This window comes from Panthera leo, chromosome E1 (assembly GCF_018350215.1).
Source record: "Panthera leo isolate Ple1 chromosome E1, P.leo_Ple1_pat1.1, whole genome shotgun sequence".
NCBI classification, from domain to species: Eukaryota; Metazoa; Chordata; class Mammalia; order Carnivora; family Felidae; genus Panthera; species Panthera leo.
In genome coordinates, this window is record NC_056692.1 from 26,906,558 (window position 1) to 26,929,395 (window position 22,838).

Below are 22,838 nucleotides of genomic sequence, written 5' to 3' on the forward strand. Positions count from 1 at the left end.
AGCATGAGCAGGGAAGGGAGGCAGAGAGAGAGAGAGAGAGAGAGAGAGAGAGAGAGAGAGAGAGAGAGAAAATCTCAAGCAGGCTCTACACTCAGTGCAGAGCCTGACGTGGGGCTCAATCCCACGACCCTGGGACCATGACCTGACTCAAAATCAAGAGTTGGACGCTCAGTGGACTGAGTCACCCAGGCGTCCCTATACATAGTTTTAAAAGTAGGAGCAGCTGGGTGGCTCAGTTGGTTAAGCTTCAGACTTCAGCTCAGGTCATGATCTCACGATTCACGAGTTTGAGCCCCACATCGGGCTCTGTGCTGACAGCTCAGAGCCTGGAACCTGCTTTGGATTCTGTGTCTCCCCCTCTTTCTGCCCCTCCCCCACTCACACTCTGTCTCTCTCTCAAAGATAAATAAACATTAAAAAAATTTAAGAAAGGGGGCACGTGGGTGGCTCCGTTGGTTAAGCGTCTGACTTTAGCTCAGGTCATGATCTCGTGGTCCGTGAGTTCGAGCCCCGCATCAGGCTCTGTACTGACAGCTCAGAACCTGGAGCTTGTTTCAGATTCTGTGCCTCCCTCTCTCTCTGACCCTCCCCCGTTCATGCTCTGTCTCTCTCTGTCTCAAAAATAAATAAACATTAAAAAAAAATTAAAAAATTAAAAAAAAAAGAAAGTAAAAAGTGACACAAGAAGGTTACAACAAGAAACAATTCCTGGGGATTAGGAAGATTTTTGAGCAAGCAAAGTTTCATGATCAGAGTTATCTTTTCAGGAAATTATTTTTGTTGCTTTGTGCGGGAATAGTTTGTGGGGGAAAAAACTAGTAAAGAGGAGACCTAAGAGGAAGTCACTGGAAACATTCAAGGGAAGAAGTGGTAAAGCTCTGAACCAGAGAGGGCACATATGAAGATACTGAGGAGGTAGAGTCAACAGGCCTTGAAGAATGAATGGATATGGGAAGCAAGGAGGGAGTCAGATGACTCAGATTTTGACCCCAAGTGATTATGAGGATGGTGACATCATTAACAGAAATCAGGAATAAAGAAGAAAAAGAATTATTCTCATAAAGAGAGTAAATTAAATTAATTTAAATTTAATTTCATGCAATTAAACCTTGTATGAAATAGTCCATAAAGAACATAAACAGCTATCTAGACTTAAATTTTATAAATTATGCTAGAATTGTTCAAGGTCATAGGAAGCTACATTTATTCATGTCTACCTCCCACAGACATCTAGTGAAAACATGATAGAAAGCCAAGAACAAAAGGAAATCAGTTTAGTGGAAAAATACTGTCTAATCTCAGTACTGGACTCATGAAAATAAATTAGGTACCATAAGGAATCAGAATTCAAATAAATGTATCATAATCTCTTACTCCCCTCAAAATATCTGTAGTACAAAATCCAGTCATTAGTCAAAACTAGAATTTAAGCAAATACTTAGCTGTAAAATTGCTACCTAGTAATAAAGTATATACACCCTTTAACCTAGTTGGAGAGCACATGATAAAGCAATGAGAGCCAATTTTTTTTTTTCACTCTTCCTGCTGATAAATTTATTCTATTAAAGGGCTTTACCTTAAAGAATAAAAAACACATTTTCTACCTCAGTCACAGGCAAGCTTAAAATTTAAATACCCACTCCATTTTACTTAATTTCCTGTTTTAGCTAGAGTTGATCCAACTTTTCTACATTTTATTGCTTTTATCAAATTGGAGATTTTATATAATACATGTATCTGTGAAGAAATTCTAGCATCAAAGTCAGATAAACTTTTGGATCCTTGTGAAGCTGATTACTGTAAAAAGTTTTAAATCACAATCAGTAAGATATAACTAAAAAGATGTTAGTAAAGTTATAGCTTACTAAATAAATAAAAACCTAGTATCTGTTTTATTATATACCAATTATAACTATTTATAAAAATATAATAATTTATGACAATAAAGTGTAAGACAAAACTAACATATTAACATCACTGGGAAAACAGTATTGGAATGATACATAAGTAGCTATTTACCTGAAGATGAGAAAGTCAGATTTTTTACATTATATGATAGGTAAAAATATTTAATAGATTAAATATTTAAAGGTGAAAGAATAAAACCATAAAAATCCTAAAAGGAAATATGGCTGAATATTCACTCAATTAATCATAAGGGTTCAGTATGATAATTTTATGCATTAATCCAAAAGGAAAAGTCTAAGATATTAGAAATTTAAAAAAAAGTAAACGTCTTTATCTAAGAAGTAAAACATAAAAAAAAAAATGACAAACAATATGGGAAAAAATAGTGGAAACATATGACAAAAGAAATCTACTTAAAAATGTCAGTCAATAAGAGAGTGAGAAATACACTAAATACAAAAAAACAAAAACAAAAAAATGGGTAAATGAACCAGTTAGGTGAAATTTTTTTCTTTCAGTTTTTTTGTTTATCTCTATTTTCAACATGTTATACAATAAACATACTTTGTAACCAGAAAGACAGTTGTTATAGAAAGCAAAGATGTGGAAAATATTTAAGGACACTGAAAAGTATTCATAGTATGTTTTTATATTCAAAACAAGTCACAAAACAGTATGATTCATTCTTATAGATGTTTATAGAAAAACAGACTGAAAGATGGAGGAATTATTTTTAAATACACAAATATTCCACAATGACCTGCTTCACTTCGTAATAAGAAGACAATTTTAAAGATCAGTATCAAATGTCATGACATACATGTGAAAAAGGAACTTAAAAGTTGACTAATATTTATGATATGATTCTAGTTTTTATTTTAAAAAGGTACATATGCAAATAAAACAATCTAGAACATGGTGATTATTCTCCTACTCTGGGAAGTAGGTATGTGGGCTTTCACTTTTTACTTTTAATATATCTGAAATGTTCCAATTCTATTACTATAAGCACTTACGTATTTAAAAATATACAAATCGGGAAAAATAACAGAAGCAAAGAGCCTAAAATTTGTTACTGACAACATAAAAAATATTTTTAAGATTACAATTTATAAATAAAATGACAAAAAAATCCTCATAAGTTGTTATAAATTTATCTGCATAGTAAAAATCTTAAAAAAAATCAATGTGTCATAAAAGTGTATTAAAACAGCTGAGTATAAGAGATCTTACTAAACAAAACAAGAATGTGTCATTAAAGTGTATGAAAACAGCTGAGTATAAGAGATCTTACTTGGATATAGTAACAATCCACGGTGTTAGCAAAAACAAACAAAAACAAAAACTTATTTTTGCTAAGCCATGGTAAGAACAATGAATAAAAAATTAGCACTCTCAGATAATTTATAATGTGGAAAACTGGCAGCAGTCCCTTCTCCAACTATTTTATCTCCACGCCCTCTAACCGCAAAATAAATACATAAGAGTTAAAAACCTCACACAACCCCTATTTAAACCTGGGAAAAAGTAAGTTGGGATAAATATACCCACATACACTATACAGTAAGCCACAGAAATGATGAAAACTGGTTTTAAAAAAAAAGCATGAAAGGCCATGAAGAAAGAAAAATCAAATATAGGAGAAAGAAAAAATTTTAAATCAGTTCTTTTCTTTCCGTTGCATTAATCTAGAGGAAAATGTTGCTATGCTATACTGTAGTAAAGTAAGCAGAATACTAATCTTAATGTCAGAAAATTGGGTTGGGTGCTGGCTCTGAGATTCACTGGCTGTGTTCTTGAGTGTGTTTCCTGTTCAAATCAGGAAAAATATCTCTAGTTCAGAGTTGTGCTATGATACTTCATTCAAGGACCTTATACATAGTTTTATCCATCTTAGAAAGAAAATAGTTGTCGGATGAATTAGTCTTTTACCATATTATTTCACTTAACTATTTTCCAGTTTGACTGTATAATTGGTTGATAGTACATATAACTGCAATTTTAGGTAAAAATTTTAAATAAGGTATAAATATAAACAATATAACAAATATAAACAAATATAAAATTAGGGAATAAGAAATAAAGAGTTTATCCTAAAATAGTGATTGTAATTATTGGCTTTATAGGATGAAAACGGGCAAACCTCATAACCATCAGAAATATTGTGTGCAGGCTGGTTTCTACAACTCAAAACAAAGCAGAATTAGAGAAAATTTACAGTCAAAAAGTAATGAAAATAATCAGAGCTATAAGAGATGAATAAAAAAGATTACTGCTTTAATGGTAGAGAAAGACAGTCTCTTTAAGGCTCAAAAGTCTTCAAGAGCTCAAATCATACATACAAGATGAAGCATAATTCATCAAATTCTAGAAGATCTGAGTTTTCACAAGTTGAGCTTTTAGGTGGTAACAAGTTTACAGAATGTATTATTTATAATCAAAAACTTGCAAAGAATGAAATGAGTCATCCAGCTAATATTTTACACAGCACAGGAAGTGCTGTGCATGGATTCATGAAAGATATCACATAGAGAGAGAGATAAGGCATTCATTCTTTTGAAATAGCAATTCCATCTGTACATAATTAAAATTGATAGGAAGTTGGTTTTGTTTTTGTTAAAAATTTTTTTAATGTTTATTTATTTTCGACAGAGAGAGAGAGAGACAGAGACACAGTGCAAGTGGGGGAGGGGCAGAGAGAGGGAGACAGAATCTGAAGCTGTCAGCACAGAGCCCATCGTGGGACTCCAACTCACGAACCATGAGATCATGACTTGAGCCAAAGTCAGACACTTAACCAAGAGTGAGTGAGCCACCCAAGTGCCGTTTTTGTTTTAATATTGAGCCACTGTAGGCCTCAGAAAACTTCTATCGACTAATTCCTTTCTTTCAATTAAAAAAAAATGTTTGTTTATTTTTGAGGGTGGGGGGGAGGGACAGAGAGAGAGGGAGACACAGAATTGGAAGCAGGCTCCAGGCTCTGAGCTGTCAGCACAGAGCCTGATGTGGGGCTTGAGCCCAGGAGACCTGAGATCATGACCTGAGCTGAAGTTGGATGCTTAACTGAGTGAACCACCCAAGCACCCCTTTACCCACTAATTCTAAGACAAAGTTTATCTCTACAGTTTCTCAGCATGACTATATCTTCTTGCCACAGGAGAGACAACTTTTTGCATATCTGACAAGTTTATCATTTCCCCCTTTCAAGGAGATATGTCTAAATTCTTTTTTTTATTTTTAAAGTTTATTTATAGATTTTGAAGGAGAGAGAGAGAGAGAGAGAGAGAGAGAGAGATGCAGGAGGGGCAGAGAGAGAATTCCAAGCAGACTCCACACCATCAGTGCAGAGGCTGACGTGGGGCTCAAAGTCATGAACCATGAGATCGTGACCTGAGCTGAAACCAAGAGTCGGACACTTAACTGACTGAGCTACCCAGGTGTGCCTGTCTAAATTCTTTTTGACAACCTCTCACATTATATAATTTCAAAATCATTTACCATCCCATTCCCCTCCTATAAGGAAATTCTGGTTTGTCAATGTTCTATCCTATTAAAAATGATATTACAGGAGGGTTCCCACTTCAAGATAACCAAATAAAACCTTTGCCCCTGTTGTAGATTAGAGATGGCTACAAATTCTTCCTTACTCCTCTCACTGAGAGGTGGAATGTAATTCCACTCTCTGAGTTTGGGCTAACTTTAGTTTCTTAGTTGGCTCACAAAATGTGGCAAAGTGACTGGGATTTTGAGGCTACGTCATAACACACCTTCCAGCTTCGACCTAAATTCATACAAAACACATGTTTTTGGAACTCAGATGCCATGAAGAAGTCCAAGGAGAGTAACTTGAGGGGCTCCTGGGTGGCTCAGTGGGCTAAGCGTCCGACTCTTTGTTTTGGCTCAGGTCATGACCTCACAGTTTGTGGGTTTGAGCCCCACCTCGGGCTCTGCACTGACAGCATGGAGCCTGCTTGGATTCTCTCTCTCCCCATCTCTCTACACCCCCATTGCTTGCTTGCTCTCTCTCTTAAAATAAATAAATAAAATAAACATTTAAAAAAAAAAAAAAAGAGTAACTTGAGGTCCCAAACTAACAGTCGAGCTGAACTCCAAGCCAATAACAGCCAGAATCAATTTATCAGTCATATAAGTAAATCATCTTGAAAGTAAATTCTCCAACTTACAGTCAAGCCATTTTGTGCAAATTTTGTATTTGTGAGCAGTATAAATGACTGTTCTTGTTTTAAACTACTAAATATTTGGGTTTGTTACTCAACAATATATAGCTGGAATACCCCAAAATAAAAAATAGAAACATGAACTCAGTCTTTGATGAAACTAGCACTGATAAATGAAGACAAGGGAAGATGGAAAAAAACAGTGAAAGATATGAAAGAGAAGCAAAGTGACATATATTACAGAACTCCAAAAAGGATTTTCAGTGGAACTGCAGAAGAGACTGGGGTAGGGCACAAACCAAAGAGACTTTATAAGAAGTAGACTCTAGGTCCCACCCCTACTTAGCACAGCCAGAAAATGTTGTCCCCTAGCCCCTTAAAAGACATTAAGTATACAGTTTCTGATGAAGTGAAGCAAAAGTTCTGGGCTCAGGATATGTTTGCGTAGGTATCCACAGTCTGAACACAAAGAGAGTTCAATGAAAGCCTATATGCAATCTCTAAACCCCCTTCTCTAGCCTAGCTTTACTATATAAGCAGCAAAGTTTATATTCTCCAAGCAAGAAACTGGAGGATCTGTCACTAGAGAAAATGAACTATCCCAAATTAAAGATCCACAGAAACTCATATATGGAGGCTCCAATAAATAAGGTGGTTTGACACTCTTACAACTTTCTTCCACACACATAGCTCCCATTCAGCTTTTATGTGCCTCCTTCTTACATATAAACAGAAAAACAAGGATCACCAGACTTGGAGGAAAGCTTCCAACAGAAGTAGAACAAAGGAAGAAAAAAAAAACCTAGAGAAACTAAGTATCTTCAGAAAGATAAGAAACCACTGCTTAGAAATATAACGCAAATCACTTTTTGAAAATAAATATATGGTAGTGGAAAAATATTTTAATATTAGAGTTAGAAGATAAAGTTGAGGAAATTGCCTACAAAGTAAAATGTGATAAATATTAGGAGCAAAATTATCAAAAAAATTAAAATGATGACTGTTGGGAGGCCCAACACCAAAATAATGAGAATTGAAAGAGAATAAAGAGGGTATACTGACACAGAAAAAATACAAGAACACTTCCCAAAATGAATAGACTCTTGATTGACAAGCTTCCAAGTGCTTAACAGGATAAATTTTGAAAAGACCCATACCTCAGATAATGAATGAATCTAACAGTTTCTATATAAAAAAATAAAACAACCAAAAAAGAGGCACCTACCTATGAAGAGATGTCAGGAAGGCATTAGCCTCATCAATATCAAACCAAAGGACCTAAGATGACTGAGCAATGACTTCCAAATTCTAAGTTTAAAAAATGATTTTCCACTTAGAATACTATATTCAGTTAATTGATTAAGTGTGAATGAAGGACACAGCATTTTCAGCATTTCCATCTACTCATTCTTTCTCAGGAAGCTATGGTAGAATGTGTTCAACCAAAACGAGGGAGTAAATCCAGAAAGAAGAAGGCAAGGAGTGCCTGGCTGGCTCAGTGACTCTTGACCTTATGAGTTTGGGGGCAGAGATTACTAAAAAAAATCAAAACAAGCAAAAAAAAAAAAAGAAGGAGAAGGAGGAGGAGAAGAAGAAGGAGGAAGAAGGAGGAGGGAGGAGGAGGGAGGAAGAAGGAGAAGAAGGAGAAGGAGAAGAAGGAGAAGGAGAAGGAGGAGAAGGAGGAGGAGAAGGAGAAGGAGAAGGAGAAGGAGAAGGAGAAGGAGAAGGAGAAGGAGAAGGAGGAGAAGGAGAAGGAGAAGGAGAAGGAGAAGGAGAAGGAGAAGGAGAAGGAGAAGGAGGAGAAGGAGGAGAAGGAGGAGAAGGAGGAGAAGGAGGAGAAGGAGGAGAAGGAGAAGAAGGAGGAGAAGGAGAAGAAGGAGGAGAAGGAGAAGAAGGAGAAGAAGGAGGAGAAGGAGAAGAAGAAGGAGGAGTAGGAGAAGGAGAAGAAAGAGGAGGAGGAGAAGGAGAAGGAGGAGGAGGGGGAGGAGGAGGAGGAGGGGGAGGAGGAGGAGGGGGGAGGAGGATGAGGAGGGGGTGAGGAGGAGGGAGAGGAGGAGGAGGGGGAGGAGGAGGGAGAGGAGGAGGAGGACGGGAAGTCAACAACAAGAGATCCAAACCAAAAAAGAAGCAATGTGCAAAGGAAATCCAAGAGAATACCACGTTCAGATTGATGGGGGGCTCCAGAGTGATGACTCCAAGAAAGAAAACAGAATTGATAATATTTTTTTGGTGTTACCAAGTGGGAAGTGACATAGAAAAGTGTTTTACAGAGCTGGCAGAAGTGAGAGAAGAGATTGAAAAAACTATACAAATGAAAAACATGTTAATTCCAAAACAAAAAGTTAAAAAAAAAAAAAAAAAGGAAAACAGGGACAATATATTAATTGACTTAATAGAAAACAATACTTATACCTGTTTAGCATCCAATCCACAGCATAAAAATTTAAAGCTGCAAGCCATCCTAGACTTATTCTAGCATCAACTTGCTGACTTTATATACACAAAAAAAGGAGTTTTGGAGATGTTAAATGGCATACATTAATTATTGCCACAAATTCCAGATGTATCAGTTGTTGCTACTGAACATACTCAGCCTAGTCTACACATGGACATGGTTTTAGTAGCTGGATATATCAGCGATGCTGGCATTCTGAATTCTGGGTCTAGCTATACTTCTAAGCATGTAAAATTAGGGAGATAACAACTTCTAGATCTTAAGTTTTCTATAAAATAGAAGAATGGTACCTTCCTATATTACTTTAGTTAACACAAGGGTCAGATTAGATACTGGATTTTAAAAAACATTAAAAATAATTAAAAAGTTGTTTATATTAGTAACAATTATTAGCAAACATAAGCATTATGATGTGAGGAACAGAGACATAATATCTGGTTGATACATAAGGCAAAGCAAATACCAAGGCCAACTTGTCTCTTTCCAGGCAGAGCAGATGCTCCTAGCTCTTTGATTCATTTGTTTTATATTTGGTTATTTGGTTATTCTATATTCATATTTGAAAGTCTTGTTTTTAATTAAAAACCATAACTATCCTTAGTTGATTTCCACTTAATAATGCCTTTTTAAAAAGCCCATCTGTTATTAAAATATATGTTTTTCCCCCTCTAGGCTAATGGTTTTTTGGGGTCTCAGATTCCACTGAGAATAAAGCTATGAATACATTCCTCATAAAACGTGTGTATACTCAAAAATAAACTCAAAATGGATGAAAGACCTAAACGTAAGACCGGAAGCCATCAAAATCCTAGATGAGAAAACAGGCAACAACTTCTTTGACCTCGGCTACAGCAACTTTTTATTTGACATGTCACCAGAGGCAAGGGAAATAAAAGCAAAAATGAACTATTGGGACCTCATCAAGATAAAAAGCTTCTGCATGGCAAAGGAAACAATCAGCAAAACTAAAAGGCAATCGATGGAATGGAGAAGATATTTGCAAATGACGTATCAGATAAAAGGTTAGTATCCAAAATCTATAAAAACTTATCAAACTCAACACCCAAAAAACAAAACTATCCAGATAAGAAATGGGCAAAAGACATGAATACAAACTTTTCCAAAGAAGACATCCACATGGTTAACAGACACATGAAAAGATGCTCAACATCACTCATTACCAGGGAAATACAAATCAAAACCACAATGAAATATCACCTCACACCTGTCAGAATGGCTAAAATTAACAACTCAGGCAACAACAGATGTCAGCGAGGATGTGGAGAAAGAGGAACCCTTTTACACTGCTGGTGGGAATGCAAACTGGTGCAGTGACTCTGGAAAACAGTATGAAGGTTCCTCAAAAAATTAAAAATACAACTACCCCACAACACAGCAATTGTACAACTAGGTATTTATCCAAAGGATACAGGTGTGCTGTTTTCAAGGAGCAGAGGCACCTCAATGTTTATAGCGGTGCTATAGACAATAGCCAAAGTATGGAAAGAGCCCAAATGTCCATTGACTGATGAATGGATAAAGAAGGTATGGTGTATATCTATATCTATATCTATCTATCTCTATATATTTCTATACATATACATATACATTGGAATATTACTCGGTGATCAAAAAGAATGAAATCTTGACATTTGCAACAATGTGGATGGAACTAGAACGTATTATGCTAAGCGAAATTAGTCAGAGAAAGACAAATATCATATGACTTCACTCATATATGGAATTTAAGAAACAAAATAGATGAACACAAGGGAAGGGAAGCAAAAATAATATAAAAACAGAGAGGGAGACAAACCAGAAGAGACTCTTAAACACAAAGAACAAACTGGGGGTTGCTGGTGGGGTGCTGGGTGGGGGGAAGGGCTAACTGAAGGGGTGAGGGGCAATAAGGAAGATACTTGTTCGGATGAGTACTGGGTGTTATATGTAAGCGATGATTCGCCAAATTCTATTCCTGAAATTATTATTATACTGTATGTTAACTAACTTGGATCTAAATTAAAAAAAAAAGACTATGGGAAATATACTTGAAAGTCCAAGAATAGCAAAATTATGTTAGTACGGAAAGGAATTAAAAAAGTGATTCAATATATATAATAATTTTCTTATGGGTCTTCATTCATGAGAGACATAGATTTTATTTGTATCATCTTATGAAAACCAGATCACATGAATAACCAAGAAATCCAGGAAGATGTTTATGAATCAATTTTGTTAGATTTTCTGTGTTTAAATATGTGCTTTTACTTAATCCACTCTCTGTAATATATAATTAACCCACAGGAAATTATAGATTCAGTATTGGTTGATTTGGGGATAACATTTACATACCTGTGTTACTTCTAATCATATTTTCAGTTTTGAGTAATGGTTTGATCATAACGTGGCTTACTTTTTATTTTTCTAAATAATCATATGTACATATATATGTATTACTTTTTAATATAAATGTTTATATTCATAATTACTATTTATTCTTACTATAAAAAAGGACTGTAAAAAACAGTTTTATTTCAAAATGTTAATTAGCCTGATTTTACATATAAACACAGACTACCAAGTTAATAAAAAAAAATGGGTGTGTACTTATGTGGGCACATGCACTTAACAAACACACAACAAGACAATTTTCCAAACAACTTCATTTCATAGGTTAATGAACAAATCTAGGAAGGAAGATGTATTTTATAGATAATCTTTCAAAAATCTCTTTTACATCCCTTTTTTTTGGGTCTATGTTGATTTCTACTGTCATTCCTAAGAAGCGACTCAGTTAACAATATTCTTAGGAATTTTCCTGCAAAGAATGAAACACCTATCTTGTAACATTAAGATACCGGTTGATATACAGCTTATGCTCAGGTGTAAAAAGGCTTCAGCCTTTCTTCCCTCTAGCTGTTAAAGGGTAAGTTTATTGTAATTGTTCTTTTCTATTTCCTTTCCTTTCCTTTCCTTTCCTTTCCTTTCCTTTTCTTTCCTTTCCTTTCCTTCTTTCTTTTTTTAACGTTTATTTTTGAGAGACAGAGACAGAGCGTGAGCGGGAGAGTGGCAGAAAGAGAGAGAATCCAAAGCAGGCTCCAGGCTCTGAGCTGTCAGCACACAGCCTGACACGGGGCTCGAACCCACAAACCATGAGATCATGACCTGAGCCGAAGTCAGATGCTTAACTGACTGAATCACCCAGGCACCCCTGTAACTGCCATTTCTTAAGAGTTCCCAAATAATTTCCTCTAAACATGGCAAAATATTTTGACGTTATTCTTAAAAACTTTGGACTCATAGCCTGACCCACCTATTTGTCCCCCTTATTCAGTTAGTGGTCTGCTTGGTAATACTTAAAAACACATAATGGACAAAGAATGTTTCGGCTCCTAAACTTCATTAGCAACATCAACTTACTCTGGTTTCTGGCAAAGTGTTTCAGCTTAGTGAGTTGTCTTGTGGATTCTTTCTGTATTTCTCTATTCTAAAATCAAGATTATAATCACTTTTATATTTCAGCTTTTCTAAATATTCTATCCCAAATAATGTATTATTTATTTTTATGCTGGGAGTTTTCTTCTTTAAAGTAACTATTAACAATTTCACCTTAGCCATAACTTTTTTAAGGACAATTAAAGTATTCTATTGTTTTCTCTACTGTTCTTACTTGTGCAGTCTCTGCATGTTCCAGCATTTCTTCGAATTCCTGATACTCTTCATCATCTGGTTCAGCACCTGAGAGGCGAGCTGCCCTGGCCATGAAATATGGAGGCAGCTCTCCAATTGCTGTACCGATACCCTATGTGCAAAACCAAAATACTCACATGAGATTCTGTTCTCAACATAAGAATACTAAACAGATTAAATCTATATTTTTCTACATTGCCAAAACCACATTAAGATGCATGTATTAGGGAGGAAAGCATATACTAATCAAGAGAACATGAGTGTGACTCTTGGCCCTAATACTGACCAATACAAAGCCAGGCGAGATAATATACACTAAACTCTTAGACAATTCCTGGTGCATGGCAGACATTAGATTAACGTTAGTTCTCTAAGCATCTCTACTTATACTCTGTGATTTCTGTCAGTTTTTTCCCTCTTTTCAAATCATTTGGTAATGAGTATTCACTAGTACAAGTTTTAGATAAAACTTTCTAGGAAATCTTCTGGTATTTAAGATGCTGTTTCAATCTGGTATTTAAGGTATTTAATCTGGTATTTAGGGTGCTGTTTTAATTTTTTTGTGTGTGCAGAGTTAAAACTTTTAACAAATAGTGGTCAGGAAGCCCCTTGAAATCTCAACATTAGGATGGATAAATTTTCACCACAGGAAAAATGTTTATTTCCTCAGGACATTGAGTGACTCATGTTTCAGTCACTTTGTGGATTCTTGTTTTTGAAGAGAATTTTTTTTTCACTCAACTTAAAACATAGGATGAAAACAAAGGTAAGAGAATCAGGAACTTGGTTTGGACTTAAATGGCTTAAATACAAGATAGATGATAATGTAAAAGGTATATGGTTTCTAGGAAAATTCTCAACTTTGAGCCATCCTTCTCTGCCTTGAGTCATAGTGAATGAAAAAGTTTTGCTAATTCTCAGAAGCAATTTTAGGTCTATTTGCTCTGTACTATGACTTTGTCAACAAATGCCTTGAAAAGAATCCCCAAGGAACATTATCAAATTCAAATATTTCATGTTCACAGTGTTATATTTCAATGTGTGGGATCAATAATCTCCGAATGAGACTGCATTATCCACATATGAAACAAGAATTCTGAAAAAGAATATACTTAAGTGTCAAAAGAAGCAGGCTATATTTAGTTAAAGAATAAAGAGAGAGAGATGAGAGGGAGGAGAGACATATACATCACGGGATATATAAATAAAACAAATCATATTTTGCTAAACAAAAAAAGTTAATGTTAGTCAACTTTCGAGAATGTTAAGAGAACCAACTTATTATTTAAAAAACAGGTAAATAAAGGGGAAAAATCCATTACTTATCCTCTCTTACCTATATGAAAGATATCTTGGGGTAACCAAATTGGTGATAAGGAGTTTTTCTTTATAAAAACATTCCAGTCAATAAGTAAAGTAAAAAAAATGATGTAATTGGTTTACCCCCATTTTATAACCCTTAATAATGGAATTGTATAACAATGGTGATAATACCACAAAAGGAAAGACAATCAGACATTACTGTACCTCGTGATAGAAATACACAAGACTATAACATGTATTCTCGACAAAAAAATTTTTTTCAAGCCTCTCTAACTATCAACTCACAGGAAACATAGGGAACAGATAAACATATTTAAACTATACCAACTGGGATATAATTAGTAAAATCAAGACTGTGAGAAATTATATTTGACAAACAACCCAGTTTCAACAACAAATAAATATGAAAAGAAAAACAAAGAAACACCATCAGAAAAATCTGAACATTAACTAGGTAGCTGATCTGAAGAGACTATTCCTAATTTCTCTTAGGTGTGATAATGTTTTTTTAAGTCCTAAGACTGATATATTTACAGATGAAATGTGATATGTTATCTAGGATATGCCTCAAGATAGTGGAGAGCCTACAGAGGAGGGATCAGATAAAACAATATTAGCCAGGGATTAATATTAACTGAGTTTGGGTGATAATATATTAAATTAATTATATAAATCTCTGTACTTAAAAAAATTTTTTTCCCATTACAAAAAGTAGGAAGTTAATTGCAACATGTTATTCAAAACATGAACTTCTCTTAAAACCTGTTAACTCAAATGTTTAATAGTTCTGAAAGCAATCATATGATTCAAACTCATGACAAGTTTCCTTAAAGTTAAAAAGGAAGTAATAATGGACTGAAATGAAATCAAGAGCTACATACTATATTATACTTGGTTGACTATATTTATTGTTATAGTTGGATTCTGCTCATGTTTTCCCACATTAGCAAGAAACAAGAATGGTGATCATGAGTCAATATTCTGTTTTTTTACACAAATAGATAAAAAGAAATACAGTTATCCAGACAGGTCCCCCAAAACACATTATATTCTAGACACAAAAGTTTATTTAGTTATCTCAAATTAGGTACTGCAGTCCCATAATTTCATGATTCTTACAAAATAATTTTATAATTCTTGCAAAATCAAAACAAAAAACCAAAACAGAAGTGTGGAACACTAAAAACTGTCAGCCTAGGCTTAATTAAGGGGAAGAAATAACTGGTTTCCTTATTGCAAAAGAAAGAGACAAGGAGTTTTTAGTCAAGCAATAATTCAGAAAGCTCTTCTAAAAACCATCTGCTCCATATCAATTGATTACCTTGAAGACCCTGCTTCTTGAATTGGAGAAGATTTTAACATGCACAAAATATGCAAAACCAAGAGGGAAATATCTTCCTGGAGTATCAATTATATTCAAAGAATTAGGGGAGGAGGAAAATCCTGAATGTTCATGCTTTTAAAAAGTTTTGTCAAGTGGATTCACAAGCAAATCAGTATTTTGCTTTTCACTGATGGGAATCATAAGTTTAATAGTAAAAATATGGAGAGCAGAAAATTTTACATATGCTGATTCTCAGATATTATGGTAGTTTTGTATTATCTATGTGTTAATAATTTTTTTAAACAAAATGATTTTTCTATTACATATTCCAATTACAAACATAAATCAGAGGTTAAAAGCAGAAGTTAGGAGGGTAAGCTTGAAACCACTGAGAAATGCAGGGTTCTTACAGAAAACAATTATACCAATTCTAGTAAAATTTTCAAGACTGTTTTGCACATAGAGAAAATTTGCTTCCAGTTTCCCTTGAGGTCAGTTTTCAAATGGCTGTAAGAAGGAATGAAGTTCTGACACATGCTACAACATGGATGAAACTTGAAAACCTTATGACAAGCAAAATAAGCCAGACATAGAAAAACAAGTATTATATGATTCCATTTAGATGGGGTATCTAGAATTGACACAATCAAAGAAGAAGAAAATAGAAAAGACTCTGGAGTTATTGTTTTAATGGGTACATATTTCTGTTTGGGATGACAAAATGTTCTGGCAATGATGACACAACATTGTGAATATACTTAAGGCCAATAAACTGTGTACTTAAAAACGGTTAAAATGGTAAAACTTTCCTTATATATATTTTACCACAATAATCACCCCCTAACCATGAACTTAACAAATACATGACCTTAAAAGGTGATGCTCTCTATCTAAAAGTCAACACACATGCTCTCGCCCCTGCCCTGCTGTCCCACTTTACAAATCTTTATTCTTAGATCTCAACCAAAACACTGCTTCTTCATGGAAATCTTCCTTGAATCATAAACTAGGGAAAATGTCTGTGTTATACAGATTTCTCCTTCATATTTATACGGTTTTTCCATGATATTTATTTATGCATTTTTTCCATGATAATTATTTCCCTCACTGGAACGTAAAGTTCCAATGAGACTGTTCAGTTTTGCTCACTCTGAATCTCTGGTGCTTGGATGCATAATAACTATTATTGGAATTCATGAGTGAAATGAAAATTTGTGAAGCTTTGCACTGGTGACACAAATTATGGAAGATCAAAAGATTCAAACTGAAAAAAAGTAACTAATGATCAACAATATCAAACAATTCATGGGGCACCTGGGTGGCTCAGTTGGTTAAGTGTCCTACTTCCGCTCAGGTCATGATCTCACGGTCCATGAGTTCGAGCCCCGTGTCAGGCTCTGTGCTAACAGCTCAGAGCCTGGAGCCTGCTTCAGATTCTGTGTCTCCCTCTCTATCTCTCTCTGCCCCTCCCCCCTTCATGCTCTGTCTCTGTCTCAAAAATAAATAAACATTAAGAAAAAAATTAAAAAAAAAACACACAGAAAAACCCAATTCACTTTAGCGTGCTCCAAAGACCTACATAAACAAGCTGAAATTAAGAGACCCTGGTCTTTTTTTTTTTTTTTTAACGTTTATTTATTATTGAGAGACAGAGAGAGACAGAGTATGAGCGTGGGAGGGGCGGAGAGAGAAGGAGACACAGAATCCAGAATCCGAAGCAGGCTCCAGGCTCTGAGCTGTCAGCACAGAGCCCGACACGGGGCTCGAACTCATGAATGTGAGATCATGACCTGAACTGAAGTCGGACGCTCAACTGACTGAGCCACCCAGGCGCCCCCAACCCTGGTCTTTATCCTATAATTGGATGTACTCCACATTTTAATTATTTTACTGATTCACTACGTTTGTAATGATAGCAACGTCTGTAAAGACATACTACTTTGCAAAGTACAAACTGGATAAAAATGTCAAATAAGATATGAGTTTGTTTTTCATTTTTCTTTAATGTTTATTATTTTTGAGAGAGACAGAAACAGAGACAGAGAATGAGAGGGAGAGGGGTAGAAAGAGAGGGAGACAGAATCCAAAGCATCAAATAAGATGTGAGTTGTTTTTTTTTTTTTAACGTTTATTTATTTTTGAGACAGAGAGAGACAAAGCATGAACAGGGGAGGGGCAGAGAGAGAGGGAGACACAGAATTGGAAGCAGGCTCCAGGCTCTGAGCCATCAGCCCAGAGCCCGACGCGGGGCTCGAACTCACAGACTCACAGACCGTGAGATCGTGACCTGAGCTGAAGTCGGACGCTTAACCGACTGAGCCACCCAGGCGCCCCAAGATGTGAGTTTTTAATCAAGCAAGACATTCTTTTGAACAGAACAAAACATATGGGTGTGAACACAAACGAAAGGGTAAACTCATCTATGAAAGGGTAAACTACAAATCAAGGCTGACACACTCTATATCAAGGTTTCTTAACCTCAGCAGTATGGACATTTTATGACTGTATCCCATTTAACCATTTTAAAATATAAAACTAAGTGGCATTAACTGCATTCACAATGTTGTGCAACCACCATCACTATCTATTTCCAGTATTTTTCATCACCCAAATGGAAATACTGCACCCATTAAGCATTAACTTTCTCATCCCACACAACGCTGGTAACTTCAAAGGTACTTCTTATCTCTATGAATTTGACTCTTCTATTTTATTTTTATTTATACTTTTTTTAAAGTTTATTTATTTTGAGAGAGAGAGAAAGAGTGTGTGTGTGAGTGCGGGGGGGGGGGGGGTAGGGCTGAGAGGGAAAGAGAGAATCCTAAGCAAGCCTAGATTGTCACAGTGGAGCCCAACATGGGACTCAATCCCACCAACTGTGAGATCATGACCTGAGACAAAATCAGAGTTGAACACTTAACTGACTGAGCCGCTCAGGTGCCCCCAATTTGACTCTTCTGGACAATTCACATAAGTGCAATCATATAGTATCTGTCTTTCTAGTAATGGCTTATTTCATTTAACATAATGTTTTTGAGGTTAATACTGTAGTACTATTCAGAACTTCATTCCTTTTTATGGATGAATAATATTCCATTATACGTATATACTACATTTTATCCATGTATCTGTTGCGGGACACTGGGTTGTTTCCACCTTTCTGAAAATGTGGAGGGGTGCCTGGGTGGCTCAGTTAGTTAACCGCCCAGTACTTGATTTCAGCACAGCTCATAATCTCATGGTGAGAGTAAGCCAGTGTTGGGCTCTGCATGGACAGTGTGGAGCCTACTTGGGATTCCCCCCCTGCCCCGCCCCTCCTGTGCTCTCTGTCTCAAAATAAATAAACATTTAAAAAATTAAAAAAAAAAAAAAAAAAAGAAAATGTGGATAATATTACTGAGGAATGAAGTACAAGTATCTGTACTTATACCTGAGTCCCAGTTTTCAGTTCTTGTGGGTATTTATGTAGGAGTGGAATTAGAGGAGGGTTATATGGTAATTCTAAATTTAGGTTTTTGAGAATCCACCAAACTCTTTTCCCTAGCAGCTAAATTACTTTACATTCCCAACAGTCTACAAGAGTTCCAATTTCTCCATATCCTGATACTTGTTTTCTTTTTTAAAAAATAATAGCAAAGGGGTATTTCCTTGTGGTTTGAATTTGCACTTCCCCAATGACTAAATGATGCTGAGAATCTGTGTACTTATTGGCCATTAGTGTATCTTCTTTGGAGAAAAGTCTATTCAAGTCCTTTGCCCATTTTTAAAATTGGGTTGTTAAGTTGTAGAAGTTCTTCAAACATTCTGGATATTAAACCTTTATCAGATATATGATTTGTGAACATCCCCTTGCATTCTGTGGGTTATCTTTTCACTCTCTTGATAATGTTTTTATTTATTTATTTATTTTTTGACATAAAAGAGGTTTTTATTTTAGTGAAGTTCAACTTACCTATTACTTTTTCTTGTTGTCTATGTTTTTGGGGTGTCATATTTAAGAAACCATTGCCAAATCCAACACCATGCAGATTGTCTCTACATCTTCCTCTAAGAGTTGTACAGTTTTAGTTCGTAAGCTTAAGTCCCTGATGCATTTTGAGTTAATTTTTACAGAAGGTAAGGGTCCAAATCCATTATTCTGAATGTGTATATGGTTTTCCCAGCACCTTTTGTTGAAAGGACTATCCATATAAATATTGAGAACAATAGGAACCAATTTAAATGTAACTTGATATGCGCTCCACTTTATATGTGACAAAAGACAATTTCAAAAAAGGAAATATGAAGAGCACTCAGCCAATTAACTAGGATTAATCAACATTCTTGTACTATGTGCAAAACCTTATACTGACTGCTGTGAGGGTAATAAATTTAAGGTACAGTTTATATTTTTTAGGAGCTTAAAATTTATTTGGGAAAGTAAGCCACTACACTAGTCTAGTTAACTAATTTAAGGCATGCATGGAGCTAGGCCAAATGAACACTTCAAACAATATGAACTATGGGAGTTGGAGGAGGCAGTTATCACTGCCAGCTGCGATGGAAGTTTTTCTTTGTTGGCATTAGCGTTAATCCAGCCATGTAAATCATTTGTGAAGGAACTAAAGCAAAACAGAAAACCGAATCCATATACATGGTCTCTTTCTAGCACGTTCCAAGTATCTTCTGTTATTTTAATAATAATTTTTCATCAAAAGACTAATGTGGTCAAATTTATAAAACATATGCAACTAGTACAATGAATTTTGTTTCCAGTGCTTATAAAAGAGTAACAGGAAATACGACAATTTTTCCTGCCTTTCATATTCAACAAATTCAAAATATGGCATTTCCCTTACAATTCTTTTAAAACACAACATACTAGGCTATAGTATATATAACTGACAAATAAGTTATATTAAAAACGAAGACGATCGTATGAAACACACACACACAGACAATATAGTTGTTAACCTTTAAATAAGTGTATTTGAAAACTTTCCCTCTTCCATAGGTATGGCATTCATGTTCATTTCAGTCAAGATTTTTAACTGATCTGTTCCAGATCAGTCTTATTTTATAAGACACTGTTAGGGGAAAAAAGTTACAGAGAACCTATAACTTAATGAATCCAAATGACAAAAAATGTTCAAAGAGTAACAGAAAGTCTTTAGCAAATGAACTATTCCTCAATGATACACATTTGAATGAATATAGGCATATAGAAAAAAAAAGAATACTTTGTATGGATTAAAATGATCTGTCACTGGATATATAGTACAAAAGCTTCCCAAAATACACTTAAGCAAACCATAAAAAGAATAATTGGTACAACTGAAAGCAAGATCACCATATACAACCATATAGTCTGATACCCTCACTACAGTAAAGCTTGGTCTATTAAAAAAATATCTGACCTTACTTCAGTATTACTAACAACTCAGAAAATGAAATAAGCCCTCTAAGAATAAACACAGAGTATCTGAATCTAGGAGAGAGACATACAACATTTACCAATCTGGGACTGAAAATACAACCACTTGCTATGTGTTTATCAAATATTTCACATTGGTAAAATTTTGCAAAGTAGTATAGTTGTATCATCTATCCTCCATTTCTCCTCTTGCTGTCTACATGGCATCCACTGCTTTGTTGTACCTATGGCTTCATGCCTTACTCTGAATGTCATTCATGAATGGGGAAGCTCTAAAGGGTTTCTCTTACTTGGAAGCAGATAACTGGTGACTTCATGAATTAATTGTTTATTGACTTGCTATGTGGATATACATTTGGATTAAATTTTCAATGAGGTACAACAAAGTATCAAAATAGTGAGGTTAATTTTAGACAAATATGAAAATGGACATCTTACCCACATGCAGGCCTCAATCCTAACTTTTGAGATGATGCTCCACAAAGAAATGGTTCCTTCAATGCTCTCTTCATCTGGACAAATAATTTGATCAGGATAAGGTGGTTCAGGGAAATTAACTGAATTGCATTCATAAGCAGCTAATGTAACTGAAGCTATATGTGGACCCTATGAAACAAATATGAGAAACCTCTGATGAGAAATATTAATGAAAAAGGAATTACCAATCAATACACATGTCATTTTAACAGTACCTTAATTACTATACATAAATAGAAAAATCTTAGCTTCTAGAGAATAAGAATCTAACTACCTATTTCAAGTTGCAGTTGGTAATTTGAAAAACTAATCCTTAATCTCTTCCCAGCTTGTTTTTTTAATTCAGATTTATTGAAGTATAATTTACATATAATAGTATATAGGTATATAGTTCATTGAGTTTTGACAAATATATTGAACTGTATAAGTACAACCAACCAAGATATAGAAACCCTTTGATAAAAAATTCCTGTGCCCTATCCCTTTAGGCATGATTCGAGAATACCACTTTTCTGTCCTTACTTAAAAACAGTTGGTGAAGTAACTACCTCACTTATCTTTCCCAAAGATAAGAGGTCCTAAAACAAAATAAAACTGTGGAACAAATATCAGTAAGTTTTTCTTTTAAAGCAGTATTTTCTATGGAAGATTTTGTGTTGCTTTGTACCTTTATTTTAAAATATTAAAAATTAAGGGCACCTGGGTGGCTCAGTCGGTTGAGCATCCAACTTCGGCTAAGGTCATGATCTTGAAGTTTGTAAGTCTGAGGCCCACATTGGGCTCACTGCTGTCCGCCTGTCAGTGCAGAGCCCGCTTCAGATACTCTGTCCCCCTTTCTCTGCCCCTCCCCTGCTTGTGCTCTCCCAAAAAATAAATATAAAAAACAATAAATTAAAATATTACAAATTAATAATAATCACATAGGTTAAAATGGATTAATATTAGATGTGTGATAAAGGCTTAATAAACACAATGGTTCCCAAGTGCACATGCATGCCAAGGTGAGGGGTCTGTATAAGAACCAACTAGGGAATTTGTTAAATATACAAATTCCTGGGTTCCCTAAAATAGATTTATTCAATAGGTGGGGATAGGAACCTGTATGTTTTAAATGAGTTTATTTAGAATTTCAAATAAGTTAGGTTCTCTAATAGGCTAGGTTTAGGAACCACTGGGATAACAGTAAATTAAGGGTCAGGAATGAAACCTTTTTTTTTTTTTTAACGTTTATTTTATTTTGAGAGAGACAGAGACAGAGAGAGAATCCCAAGCAGGCTCTGTGTTAGCAGAGTGGGGCTCGAACCCACAAATCATGAGATCATGACCTGAGCCAAAACCAAGAGCCAGATGCTTAACCGACTGAACCACTCAGGCGCCCCAGGAATTAAACAACCTTAGACAAAGTCACTTAACTTTTTTTCTGGGCCTCAGTTTACTCTTCTGCAAAGAAAAAAATTAAGACTCATAGTTTTATTCAGCTCCAAAATAAAAAACTCCAAATACAATCAAATATGTGAATTAAAATCTAACAATAATTTCCAAAGTTCTCATGAGGTATCAGAGCTAAACACTGGACATCCTTAACACGTTTCTTTAACATACAAGCTGTAAATATTTACTTTAAAGCATACTGTAGACCTAGTGGCTATAAGCATAACTTCTAGAGCCACATGTTCTGGTTCAGGTTCTGGACTCTGTAACTTACCTTCTGAGTCTTGCTCTCCTAATCTATAAAATGGAAATAATCAAATACCTTCAGAACCTACATTCTGGGGATACCATAAAATTTAAATCAGTCAACTTATATAAAGTACCCAGCTTAGAATAAACCCTCAAAATGTACTAGCCATTAGTTATTATGAAGAAAAATACTGTATTTGTAGAATAAAATTTTGTAGAATAGCAAATAAAAATATAGTAAAAATTTTTGTTATACAATATTATGTTTTAGATAATATAATATTAAATTGTATGCATTAATATATTAAAATATATATATAATTTTATCCTCTCTAGCTCTATACACATACACACATACAGTAAGTGGTCTCGGTATACAAGAGGTTTTTT

At 35.0% G+C, this 22,838-nt stretch overlaps 1 protein-coding gene across 2 annotated transcripts in view; it reads right to left on the reverse strand.

The window, feature by feature from the left end:
- Positions 1-22,838, reverse strand: part of VMP1 (vacuole membrane protein 1) — a 127,161-nt gene that overhangs the window by 48,741 nt on the left and 55,582 nt on the right. For both annotated transcript variants that reach the window (XM_042915710.1, XM_042915711.1), the window contains exons 6-7: positions 20,730-20,897; positions 12,212-12,343 (exon numbers count right to left, since the gene is read on the reverse strand). In XM_042915710.1, coding sequence (XP_042771644.1) covers positions 12,212-12,343; positions 20,730-20,897 — 300 coding nt within the window. The remainder of the gene's footprint in view (positions 1-12,211; positions 12,344-20,729; positions 20,898-22,838) is intronic.